This window comes from Miniopterus natalensis, chromosome 12, assembly GCF_054644295.1.
Source record: "Miniopterus natalensis isolate mMinNat1 chromosome 12, mMinNat1.hap1, whole genome shotgun sequence".
In the NCBI taxonomy this organism is placed as follows: Eukaryota; Metazoa; Chordata; class Mammalia; order Chiroptera; family Miniopteridae; genus Miniopterus; species Miniopterus natalensis.
Window position 1 is genome coordinate 7,711,865 of NC_142092.1, and position 14,182 is coordinate 7,726,046.

The 14,182-nt window shown below is 37.4% G+C and overlaps 1 protein-coding gene across 1 annotated transcript in view; it reads left to right on the plus strand.

The window, feature by feature from the left end:
* Window positions 1-14,182, plus strand: part of LOC107538169 (uncharacterized) — a 38,925-nt gene that overhangs the window by 15,883 nt on the left and 8,860 nt on the right. Inside the window, 2 exon segments of the mRNA XM_087822586.1 lie at window positions 5,291-5,417; window positions 5,886-5,981. Of these exon segments, the coding sequence (XP_087678712.1) occupies window positions 5,291-5,417; window positions 5,886-5,981 (223 nt within the window).

Genomic DNA, 14,182 nt, shown 5'->3' on the forward strand with positions numbered 1-14,182 from the left:
CCTATTTGGGTTTGTTTCTATGTATTACATAAATCTTCTAGGACTCGCAGTCTTTTTGGAAGATCTCTGGTGCAGGCCAGTGTCAGGCACTGCTTGTGACTTGCCTTGAGTACCCTGTTTGGAGCTATCAACAACCCACGGCTAGAGGTCCCCTGTGTTGGGGTTGGGTGCAATTGGACTGGACCAAGATGCACACCAAAGTCTGCTTTTCCAAGGCACGGGTCCAGGAGCAGATCAGGCAGACTCAAAGCATTCTGAGGTTTGCCTCAGCCTGCAGGCTGATTAATCTGATTCTCTTAATGAGCCTCAGGATGTAGAAACTCCTCAGGGTAGGGCGAGAGGTTTTCCAGCAGGGTGTGGCAATTGCTTCCCCCTCAGGCAAAAGCTGCTTAGAAGGTAAATGTCTGCCTCTGCAGTAAGGGGGAATGACTCGGCACAGGAATCAAGAGGGGTGCCCTCTGAGCTCTATCTCCAGAGCCCACAGTCCTAGATTCTCCTCACATAGCTCCAGTCCACTCTGCCCTCCCTCTTCTGGAGCCCAAGATGAGTGGCTACACACAAAACTTTAAGAAGTTGCCTGCATTTCCAGCCATGTCTCCCTGACAGACAGAAACCTGGCTGCTTTTCACAGCCACTTGTTATGTGGGCATCTTTCTCATTCCTGGTGCTCTTGGCTGGGAAGAGTCCTCAGTGGGAAACCCCCACAGCTGAGATATCCCTCCAGGCCTTCAGCTGCTGCCTGTGGGAGCCCAGCCATCCCTCTGGTCCCTCCATACTTCCTACCAGTCTCTGTGTGGTCTCCACTTTTCCTCCTTGTTTATGAGGGTGCTTTCCAGTTCGTCTTCAGTTGCAGTGGGTCATTCAGGATGGTTTTTCTATATTTTAGTTGTATTTCCAGTTTGATCCCAGGAGACCATCAGTGTAGCTTGCACTCAGTCAACCACCATCTTTAATCTCTGAGATCTCAAATTTTAATATGTGCTAGGCAGAGGCTGACTGTGTGGTCAGCTCCTACTAAAAAAGTTTAATACTCAGCCTTTTATGAGTTTGTTAGACAACATTATCACATGTTGTCACAGTCATTGCTGAAGGAATTAAGTGGGTCATGTGTGTCTCCATTGGGAGAGGATTCTTGGAAGCTAGTTCCTGGTTTCCTTTGGACTTTGTTTCTCATACCATTTCCCTTTGTGGATTTTGCTTTGTGTCCTTTTGTTGTCACTATAGCCATGCATACAACTATATGGTGAGTCTTGTGAGTCCTCCTAGTGAACATCAAACCTGAAGGTGGTCTTGGGAACCTTGACGCAATCAAGATGAAAAAGAACACAGTATGGAAAATATGGGTAAATACAGTAGGTACTCCTCCTACACATAAATTTTCTAAGCTAATTTTGGTGTTTGAAACAAAAATAATTAAATGGTCTGATATGATTCCAAATGTATATAGAAGAAGTACTTTAAAAAGTTACATTTTAAGTCAGAAAGGCAAGAGGATATATTTGGAGGTAAGGTTTCTATACTTCATTCAAACTGGTAAAATGACATGAGCAGTAGATTGATAAGTTATGTATACATAATGTAACACCTAGAACCACTAAAACTGCTATACAAAGAGATATACTAAAAAAAACTATAGATAAATCAAAATAGAATTTTTGAAAAAGCTCAGGTAACCCACCAGAAGTCAGTAATAAGAAAACTGAGAAACAAAAAGAAGAAACAAAATTAGAATGCTCTAAATACACCAACTGAAAGAGAGACTGGCACAGTGGATTAAAAAAAACTCCTATGTGCTGTCTAAATGAAAGTTCATATGCAGTGTGTGGACAGGTTAAAAAAATACAGGGTTAAAAAAGCTGCATCATACAAACAACCAAGTAAAGCAGGAGTGACTATATGACTAAAAGGTTAAGTCGATTTCAAAGCAGGGAGAGTTTACCGGACACAGAGGGTCAGTTCACCTGGAAGACATTATGCTTCTCAATGTGTATGCATCAAATAAAAGAGCTTCAAATAGGGGAACAAAAAATTGAAAAGAGAGATAGACAAATCAACAATTCAAGACTTAAACACCTTTCTCTCAGAGGTAGATAGAATAGCTAGACCCCAAATCAATAAGAATTTGTCAACACTATCAACCAACAGAATCTAATCAACATTTATAGAACATTCCACCCAATAATAACAAAGTACATATACTTTTCAAGTGCCCTCAAAAACATATAGCAAGATAGACACATCCTGGGCTGTAAAACAAAACAAAAACTTGTTTACTGTAATAAGTTTTAAATAACTGAAATCATACAAAAGTATGTTCTCTGAACACAGTGGAATCAAACTAGAAATCAGTAAGAAAAAAAATTAACAGAAAAATCTCTAAACACTTAGAAAATAGATAACGTGCTAGAAGGAATAATCCATGAATAAAAAATGAAGTCACAAGGGAAATAAAAAGTACACAAAAAGGAAATACAATATATCAAAGTGTGTGAAATATAGCTAAAGTAGTCCCGAGAGGGAAACCTGTAGCACTAAATAAACATGTATGTTAGAAAACAGAAACTGTCTTAAGCCAGTCTTCTAAGCTTCTGCCTTAAGAACCTACAAAAATTAGAGCAAAATAAACTCGGAAAAATGGAAGGAAATAATAATGATAAAGGCAGAAATCAATGAAATTGAAAATAGAGAAAAAGTGAAATAACTGCTTCTTTGAAAAAACAATTGAAAACATCTAGGAAGACTAACTAAATAAGAGACAGTAGACACAAATTACCAGTATCAAGGGATATTCCTACAACTCTGTAGCCATCAGAAGAATATCCACTCATAAATTTGAAAACTTAGATGAAATGAACCTATTCCTTGAAAAACAAAAACTACCTTAACTTTCCCAATATGGAATAATTTGAACTACCCTATAACTTTTAAGGTAGTCCAATTTGAAATTTAAAAACGCCCACAGAAGGAATCTGTAGGCCCAGGTGATTTTACTGGGGAATTCTGCCAAATGTTTAAAGGAGGCTTAACACCAATGCTAGATAATTTCTTCCAGAAAATAAAAGAGAAGAGAACACCTTCCAATTCACTTTATGGAGCAGGTATTAAACTGATATCGAAAGCAGATAAGGACAATAGATAAATCTAAAACTGGACATCAACATGTCTCAAGACTATAGACATGAAAATCCTTAGATTATTAACAAATTGAATTCAACACTATATAAAAGCAACTGTACACCATTACCAAGTACCATTTATTACAGGGATACAAGACTGGATCCATATTTGAAACTTACTTAATGTAACCCACTATATTGACAGACTGAAGATCAAAACCACATGATTCCAGCAGTTGATGCCATAGAAGTATTTGACAAAATTCAACACCCGTTTGTGAAAAGAAACAGAACAGTAGGAACAGACGGTAACTCCTCTATTTTTTAGGAATGTCCACAACAAATCTATAGCTAATGTACTTGTTATTGCTAATAACAAAATTTCTTATTTTAACTATTTTTAAGTATATATTGGGTCCTTGAATAATGTGTTTTCCTTCAATGTCATTTTGTTCTAATGCTGAGATACTGTAGGAAATTAATTCTGGTTTATATCAATTGGCCTATGGTAAAATGATTACACATCATTTTGCTTAAAGTCACAGAATCTATGGAGAATGTTAAGTGAGGAATTAGTGTGCAGTTCAGTTGCACTAAGTATATTCACAGTGTTGTCCAGCCGTCGTTCTCCATTTCCAGAACTTTTTTATCTTCCCAAAGTGAAATTCCATCCATTAAACAATAACTTCCCCTTCCCCATTTCTCCCCAGCTACTGGTAACCTCTATTTCACTTTCTATTTCTATGAATTTGCCCGTTCTGCTTACCTGCTATCGTGGAATCAAACAATATTTGTCCTTTGTGACTGGCTTACTTCACTTAGCATAATGTCTTCAAGGTTAATCCATGATGTAGCATGAATCAGAATTTCCTTCCTTTTTAAGACTGCACAATATACAATTGTCTGTACATAATACATTTTCTTTATTTATCTGTTCATAGACATTTGGGTGTTTCCACCTTAGGGCAAATGTGAGTAATGTGTTATGGACATTGGTGCACAGCTATCTGTTTGAGTCCCTGCTTTCAGTCATTTGCTAGAGTCTATGGTAAACTGTATGTTTAACTTTTTGAGGAACTGCCCAAGTCTTTTCCATAGAAAGCACAATTTTACTTTTCTCACTAGCGATGCACAAAGTTCTCATTTCTCCAGTCCCTGTCAAAAACTGTTCTTTTCTGTCTCTTTGGTAATAGGTGTCCTAATGAGTGCGATGTGGTATCTCAGTAGTCTTAATGCTGGAGACATAAAGTTTCCCTCCTTATATCAACAAGGCAAGGATGTCTGCTCTTACCACTCTTATTCATTATTGTGCCAGAATAAAGGCAAGAAGAGGAAATGAAATGCATACAGATTCTAAGGGCAGAAATAAACCTGTCCCCGTGGCCAAGTGCCATAATTGTCCATGTAGAAAATCTCAAGACACCTAGGAGAAAAAGTACTCTGAGAGCTAATAAGTGAGTTCAGCCAGGTTGCAGGACTGAAGATAAACAGACAGACAATTGTATTTCTGTATCATAGCAATGAAAATATGGTCACTGAAACTAAAAATATAATTTGAAAAAGAGGAGAAATTCTTAAGAAAACATATATAGGACTTGCATGCTGAAAACCCCCAAATGCTGATGAAGGAGATCGAAGAACATCTCAGTAAAAGGAGACACAGCAATGAGTTCATGGAGCTGAGTCAACATATAGTGAAGATGTCAGTTCTCCCCCAGTTGATACATGGGTCTAATGCAAATCTCGTGAAAAATCCAGCAGTATTTTTGGTTGCTACTGATGAGTTTATTCTTAAATTTATATGGAAAGGCACATGCTCTAGAGGAGCCAAAATACCTTTAAAATGAAGGATGAAGTGGGAGGAATCAGCCAGCTGATTTCAAGGCCTACTGCATAGCTACAGTCATCAGAACTGTTTTTGACAGTGGCACAGACGTAGAGATCAACTGAGCAGAACAGAGGACTCCTAAATAGACTTACCAGCAACGTGGGCAGGGGATTTATAGCGTTGAACACGTGGCATCGGGGTTCAGGTTAGAAGCCGGATCTGTGGGCCTCGTCCAGGTGCCCCATGGCAGCCTTCTTGCTGTCTCTGCGCTGGTTAGGAGCTTAGGTAAAGTGGATTAGTGGCTGTGGCTGGCTCCTGGGTGAGCAGGGATGTGTTTCTGTTACAGGCATTAATAACCTTCAGAGATGTAGCTGTGGCCTTCACCGAGAAGGAGTGGAAACTACTGAGTCCTGCTCAGAGGACCCTGTATCAGGATGTAATGCTGGAGACCTACAGCCACTTGGTGTCGCTGGGTAAGGACGGCCCTTCTCAGGCCTTGGAGTCTGCCTGTGGGCATTTCAAGATCTATGCAGCAGCCACCATGCTTTGGGCTGAGAACGAACAATACCGTTGTCCCTTTACCCCCAGAAAATGTCTGGATTCTATAGATTTGGAAGTAGTGGTTATTTATGGGTGTGTATGCGGAGTCTTACTGCGTTTCATCCCATTAAGTGACTGTTTCCAGGCCTCTTCCTCCCAAGAGATGGTGCTTCAAAGGGGGAATATTTTTTCACTCAGGCACGGGGAGAATCCATGTACCGCCTTTAGGGCCGGATTACCCCGTCCCTCAGTCATTCTTTGGTAGCTTTCAGAGAGCCTTTGCCCTCCTGTGGGCTTCCTCACCCCCTTCTGGGTTATTGCATTCCCCAGCTGACTCAGTTCTGTGACAGCCTTTTAATCCACTAGCACAAGGTCACCTTGGTTTCTTTTCCTGTGAGTAGGAATTGCCTTTTCCAAACCCAAACTCATCACACAACTGGAGCAAGGGGATGAGCCCTGGAGAGAGGAGCGCGAATGTCTTCTGGACCCCTGTCCAGGTGAGTGGGAAGCACCAGGCAGACAAGGAGACAGCCCCGAGGCGCTCAGCAGGTGCGGAAGGAGTAGCGCCTGTGAGCTCCTGGGGGAAGCTCTTCTTCAGGCCTCCCTTCCACGCCCTCCTGCTCACCCCAGAGAGGGCCTCCCTGGCACACTGCCCTCCTCCCCCACTCACTCTACTCACTTGGCATCCCACCTCCAGCACCTCTAAGGTGTCCCTATTTGGGGGCTTTTCTTGGTTGGCCTGATCTCCGACATAGTACTTGCCCTCTGAGCCTATGTCCTCTGCCCCTGCTAGATACTGTCCCCTTTCTGTTCCTGACCTGGTAACATTTTTGTGCATTGGCTCTAGCCCATACTTCCATTAGCTTTGTTCCTTTTATTTTATGATGGCTTATTTAAGATTACAGCAGGGTATAAAGAATTATGCAGCGAGTGCCACTGTGCCTTCCCTGTAGCCTAATAAATGTTGTAAGTCCAGGCCTCAGCCCTGTGCCCTCCCTGGCTGTATTTTGCTCCTCCCCTGCCTGAGAATCCAGTTTCTGCATCCCTCCTTTTTATTTGGGCTGTTTCTTTCTGTTACTGATTTGTAGAAATTCCATATAAATTCTGTGAACATTATAGGTCTTAATTTTATGTGAATGTTGGGAGGTAAGGGTAAATTTTTTGTGATTTGTCTTTTTTCATTGTTTTATTTTCAATATTCCTGTCATTTTGTTTTTGTTTTTATTTATTTACTTGGCTTCTAAATACAACCATACATCTGGACGTGCACTTTACAGTAAATTCACAGCTTTGGCCCAATTTTTAAAAACTATTATATAAGCTATAATTATGGTATAATAGAAAAACGTGTTATTATGATGTAATAGTTAAGGGATAATTATATATGATAAATTATCAAAGTATAATAAACTACATATATTTAAAGTGTTAAATTTGGTTAAGTTCTGACATATGTATATAGCCATGAAACGGTCACCACTGTTGTCTCACTGACCTGTACCCCCCACTCCCATTCCCAGGAAACCACTGATCTGCTTTCCATCATAGATTTGTTTACATTTCTGGAATTCAGAGGAATTGAATCATACAGAATACATAGTGGATTCTCTCACTCAACATAATTACTTTGAATTTCACACATAGTATTGCATAGATCAGTAGTTCATTTCTCTTTGTTGCTGAGTTGTATATCATTATATAGCTATCACAATTTATTTAACTATTCTGTTGAAAGACTTTGGGTTGTCTCGAGTTCCGACAAATACAAATAAAGTTTGTGTGAACACATTCCCATCAGCAGTGTACGAGAGCTCCAGATGCTCCGCATCTTTGTCAACACTTGGTATTATTTTAGGTTTAGACATTCTCCTAGCTGTGTGGTGGCGTCTAACTGGTTTTACTTGACATTTTCCCAATGACTGACAATGTCGAGGATCTTTTCATGTGCTTCTTTGCCATCTATATATCTTCTTTGGTGAAATGTCTTCTCAATTTTCTTTTACCCATTTAAAAAATTAGTTTTTTATCTTTTTATTAAATTTTGAAAATTCTTCATATGTTCTGTATAGAGATGTCCATTATCAGATATTTGATTTACAAATATTTTCTCTGTGGCTTGCTTTTAATTTTCTTAATAGTGTATTCCAAAGAGCAATTCTTTATTTTAATGTTCAAGTTTCAACTTTCTCTTTCATGAATCTCACTATCTTTGCCCAAACTAAGGTCAAAAATATTTTCATATATATATTGTTTTCATTTTAAAAGTTTTATAATTTTTATTTTACATTTAGGTCTATAATTTATTTTGAGTAAATTTTTATACTTGATACCAGGTCTGGATTTTTAAGTACATTTGGGGTTTTTCACATACAAATATTTATATTTTTTGCAGCACCATTTATTGGAAAGAACCCTTTCTTTATTGAATTGCCTATGCACTTTTGTGGTAAATCAGTTGACCATATGTGTATGGGTCTATATCTGGACTCTATTTTTTCCCCACTTCTTTCTTTGTATATCTTTTTTAAAAATCCTCGCCCAAGGATATGTTTATTAGACAGAGAGAGAGGGAGAAGTGAGAAAGAAACATTGATTGGTTGCCTCCTGTATGTGCCCCAACCAGGGATCGAACCCAAAACCTAGGTATGTACCCTGACTGGGAATCAAACCCACAACCTTTTTGGTGTACAGGACAATGCTCCAACCAACTGAGCCACCTGGCCAGGGCCTCTATTTGTATATCTTGATGCCAATACCATGTAGTCTTATTTTATTTTAAAGGGGTACTTTTTTATTATTAAATTTATTGGAGTGACATTGGTTAATAAGATTATATAGGTTTCAAGTATATATCTATGATACATGATCTGTGTATTACATCCACATAGTTCTGATTATTGTAGCTTTATAAAAAGTCTAGAACTCAGTATAAATCCTCCAACATTTTTTCTTTTTTAAAAAGTTGCTTTAGTTATTCATGATTTTTTGCATTTCCGTATGGATTTCAGAATTAGCTTGGTACTTTTCACCAAAAATAGGCTGCTGAGATTTTTTTTGGTTTGAGTTGAATCTATATCAATATGTGGGGAATATACATGTAAATAATATTGTGCCATCCAATATGTGAACACAATATATTGCTTCATTTTTTTGGGACTTAATTTTTGGCAGCATTGTTTTGTAGTTTTTAGTACAGAGGTTTTATGCATCTCATGTCAGATTTACATCTCTGTGTTTCATATTTTTGATGCTATTTAAATTAACCTATTTTTAAATTTCAATTTTTAGCTGTTTGTTGATAGTGCATAGAAATACAATTAATTTATGTATAATGATATTGTATTGGGTAAACCTGCAAAACTTACTTCTTAGTCCTAGTAGCTTTTTTTGTGGATTCTACAGGGTTTTCTGCATAGATGACCATGTTACTTGTGAATAAGCATAGTTTACTTCTTTCTTTTCATTTGGTGTATCTTTTTCCCTTCCTTGCCTCATTGCACAGGCAAGAACACCCAGTGCGATGATGAATTTAAATGGTGAGAGTAGACATCCTTTTCTTGTTCCTGATCTTATGAGGAATGCTTTCCTCCTAAGTGTAAGTTTTACAACTGCCCTTTATCAGCTTCACAGACTTCTCTCCTAGTTCTTGTTGGATGAGAGTTTTATTGGGAGTGGATGTTGGATTTTTGTGAAATGTTTTTTTGACGTCTTTGATCTCAAAGACGTCATCTACGTTTTTCCTTTTTTCTAGTTTTTAACTTGGTGAATTACACTGATTTTTTTTTCTTGTTAAACCAAGCTTGTATTTCTGTTAATACAATGCACTGACCTTATTCAGATTTCACCAGTTTTACCTTCACTCTTTCATAAGCATGTATGGTTTATTTAGTTCTATGAAATTTTATCCCATGTACATTCATGTAAGTACTACTATATTTAAAGATACAGAATTGTTACATCACAAGGATCCCTTGTGCTACCCTTTTATGACCACAGCCAATTTCCTCCCTTCTCCCATCTCTTCCTCTGGCACCACTAATATGTTCTCTGTCTATATAATTTTGTAACTTAAAGAATGTTATATAAAATAAATCATATCATTTGGCCTTATCTGAAGTGATTGCATCTGCAAAGACTGAATTTCAAAATTAGGCCACATTCACATGTTCCAGGTAGACATGAGTTTGGGTGGGACACTATTCAACCCATTATACTGGGTCATAAGGTAACTGCCTGTGTAGTTTTATATGAAATGACTAGCCCATTTGCAGAGTGATTGTGCCACTTTTCCATTTCCATGTACAACATATAAGAGTTCCTATTGCTTCACATTGTCCCGGATAGTTTTCATTTGATCTCAGGTGATGGATGTGTGGTGATATCTCACGAGGGTTTTAATTTTCATTCCCCTAATGGTTAACAATGTTGCACATTTCCTATGTGCTTTTTGATCATTCATATATATTATATAGTTTGTGAAGTAGCCATTCAAATCTTTATCCAATTTTTTATTGCATTGTTTTTTATATTATTGAGTTCTGTGAGATCTTTATTAATCCTGGATACTAATCTTTTGCCATGCGTACATTTTGAAAGAATTTTCTCTCGGTTTGAAGTTTTCTGTTCATTTTCTTAACAATAACTTTTGATAAGCAGATGTTTAGTTTTCAGAAAGCAATTTTTCACTTTTTAAAATTTTTTTATTGCCATGATTATAATCTATACCTTCTGCTAAATGCTCTATGGTTTTAGCTTTACATTTAGGTCTATAATCCATCTTGAATTAACTTTTGTATATTCAAAGTGTGAGGCAGTGATCAAGGTTTATTTTTTTTCTTTTTCATATGGTATCTAGTGGTCTAGCACCACTTGATGAAAAGTCTTGCCTTTCCCTTATTGGATTGCTTTGTTGAAAACCCAGTGACTGGCTAAGTGTAGGTCTATTTTACACTCTCTGTTCTGTTCCTTCAGTTAACATGTCCTTAAACCAAACCACAATGCCTGATGGATCATAAGAAGTGTTGAAATCAGTATTAGTCTTCTCCCTTTGTTTTTCTTTTTTCAAGATTGCTTTAGATAGTTGAGGTCCTCTGTATTTCCATTTAAATTTTAAAATCAGCTTCTCATTTAAAAATAGTAAAGAAAAATTAAAATCTTGATAGTCTTTATTATTGAGATTTTAGTGTATCTATAGATAACTTGGGGGAAATTACATCTTACCAATATCAAGCCTTATAACCCACTACCTAGATGTTTTAAATTCTTCAGCAAAATAAAAAATCTGTGAGATGCAGTTAAAGCAGTGCTTAGAGGGAAATTTCTAGCCTTAAGTGCTTATATTTGAAAAGAAGAAAGGTCTATGATCAGTGATTTAAGATTTTACCTTAAGAGGTTAGAAAAAGAACACAGTAAATACAAAGTGAATAAAATGGAGAAATAATGAAAGAGCAGAAACCAATGAAATATACCACAGATTAACAACATAAAAATTTGCAAGCCAAATGTTGATTCTCTAAAAAGATCAACAAAATCATATATTAGGTAGACTAACCAAGGTAAAGAGAAAGAAGACATGAATAATCAATTCAGCAATAAAAGAAATGTTATCACTATGTATCCTTCAGACTTTAAAAGGACACTAAAGGGATATTATAAACAAGTTTATACTAACAAGTTTAACAACTTATACCAAATGGATGAATCCCTTGAAAAATACTAATGACATGGTATTAGTAATGAGTAATAACTGAGTAATGCTACAATTATTAAAGTAATTAAGTTGGTGATGGACCCATGAACCTACACATGGGATAAAAGTATTCAAATTGAATCCAGTCTTGTTTCAAAAGGATTATATACCATGCCCAAGTGGAATTTATTCCACACATGCAAGGCTCAAGTCTTACATTAGAAAATCCATACTATAAAATACTAGTCAGTTCATATTTATGTATCCTTTAATAAGATGGAAGCTCACTCCAGCTGTCTGTTCTGTGTCCTCACCAAAATCACCTCTAACACATCCATATTTCTACCTACAGTTTCTTCTTGTCAAATTAGGTTTTTTCAAGCACGCACCTCCCTTTACTTATTACCTAGTTCCAAACCACTTCTACAATTTTAAGTATTTGTTACAGCAGCACCCCACTTCTCAGTAGTAAGGTTATCCAGTGTAACAGAACCAATAGGATAGGATTTGTGTACACACACACACACACACACACACACACACACACACACACACGATGTAATATAAGGAATTGGCTCACACAATTATGGAGGCTAAGAAGTCCCAAGATCAGCATTCAGCAAGAGGAAGATCTAGGAGAGCTGATGATGTGGTTTCAGTCCAAAGGCCACTAGGCTCGACACTCATAAAGAACTAATGTTTCAGTTTGAGTGCAAAAACAGGAAAAATGAATACACCCTTCTCATAACCCAGCTTAAAGTCTGTCAGGCTAGAAAAATTCCCTCTTATTTGAGGGCGAATCAGCCTTTTGTTCTATTTAGGCCTCAAATGAGTGAAAGAGGGCTGCTCACATAAGGAAGGGCAATGTACTTTACCATCTACCCATTTATATGTTAAAGTCATCCAAAAACACCCTCACAGAAACATCCAGAATAATGTTTAACCAAATATCTGGGCAACTCATGGACAGCTAAGTTCATACATAAAATTTACTATCACATTTTTTAACATTTATTTTATATTGTCTTAAAATCATGGAGATGGCATATAATGAAAGTTATCCAATCTCTAAGAACTCTGATTAACATTGAAAACGTGCACCTTTTACATTTGTGGACCAAGTCTTAATTCTTTAAAGTGTTTAAAAGCAGTGAATATACATAGCATTCCTCTTGTGAGCCAGTATCTAAGGCCATTCACTTAACTCACAGCTATACTTTTATACTACATCCAGCAGCTGCAAAAGGAAGCATTTCCTTAAGGAGCCATTGAGCATTGATTTTTCTCATTGTATTGGAAAGTTTTGAGTTCATGTACAATTACTGATATACTTATTGACCTCAAAAATCAATTGGCCCAAGAGCAGTTGTAGATTTTTCAAGAGTTTATTAATGGATTAATTTTCTTCTACATCCTGGAAATTTTTTTAATAACTGAAAAGCATTACCTTGCTAAATTTTATTAGTATTTCTCCTTTTATTCAGGAACTTCTGGATGTTTAAAATTTAAAGCCCAAGCCGGTTTAGCTCAGTGGTTAGAGCACCAGCTCATGGATTGAAGGGTCCCAGGTTCAATTCCAGCCAGGGGCATGTACCTCTTGCAGGCTCGATCCCCAGCCCTGGTCGGGGTGCTTGCAGGAGGCAACCAATCAGTGTCTCTCTCTCTCATCAATGTTAATCTTTCTCTCTCTCTTTCTCTGAAATGGCAAAAAGATCCTTGGGTGAGGATTAAAAAATAAAAAAAAATAAAACCATGTTAAAGTTTAGGGTTTTACAAAGTTGACATTGTAATTCTTTTTTTAAACACTTTATTAAATTTATTGGGGTGACAATGGTTAATATGAACATACAGGTTTCAGGTGTGGGTTTCTATGTTACAAGATCTGTATATTGCTCTGTGTACCCATTACCCAAAGTAGTATCTTCTCCCATGACCATTTATTAAGACCCCTTCACCACCCAGCCCTCCACCCCCTTTCCTCTGGCAACCACCACACTGCTGTTTATGTCTACAAGTTTCAGTTTTATATCCAACATATGAGTGAAATCACATGGTTCGTACGTGGCCTTTTCTGACTGACTTATTTCACTTAGCACAATATTCTCAAGGTCCATCCATGTTGTTGCAAATAGCAGTATTTCATCCTTTCTTATGGCTGAGTAGTATTCCATTGCGTGCATGTCCCACATCTTTATCTAGTCCTCTATCTCAGGACATGGGTTGTTTCCATGTCTTGGCCACCGTGAATAATGCTGCAATAACATAGGGGTGCACATATCTTTGCAAACACGTTTTTGAGTTTTCCAGGTATATACCCAGGAGAGGGATTGCTGGGTTCTATGGTAGCTCTATTCTTAATTTTTTGAGGAATCACCAGACTGCTTTCCATAGTGGTTGTACCAGTCTACATTCCCACCAGCAGTGAACGAAGGTTCCTTTTTCTCCACAACCTCTCCAACACTTACTATTGCTTGTCTTGTTGACAGTAGCCACTCTAACAGGTGTGAGGTGGTGTCTCATGGTAGTTTTTATTTGCATTTCCCTAATTGCTAGTGAGGTCTAGCATAACATCTTCTATGTCATTGGCTGTTCCTTTGTCTTCTTGGGAGAGGTGACTGTTCAGGTCCTCTGCCCACTTTTTGGTTGGGTTGGTTGGTTGGTGTTAAGTTTTATGAGTTCTTTATATATTTTGGAAATTAAACCTTTGTGGGAGCTACTGTTTGCAAATATCATCTCCCCTCTGGTTGGCTGCCTCTTTGTTTTGTTGTCAGTTTCTTTTGCTGTGTAGAAGCTTTTTAGTTTGATATGGTCCCATTATTTATTTTTGCCTTTATTTCCCTTGCCTTTGGGGTCAAGTTCATAAAATGTTCTCTGTGACCAAGGTCCATAACTTTGGTCTCTGTGTTTTCTTCTATGTAATTTATTGTTTCAGATCTCACATTTAGGTCTTTGATCCATTTTGAGTTAATTTTTGTACATGGGGACAAACTGTAATCCAGTTTCATTCTT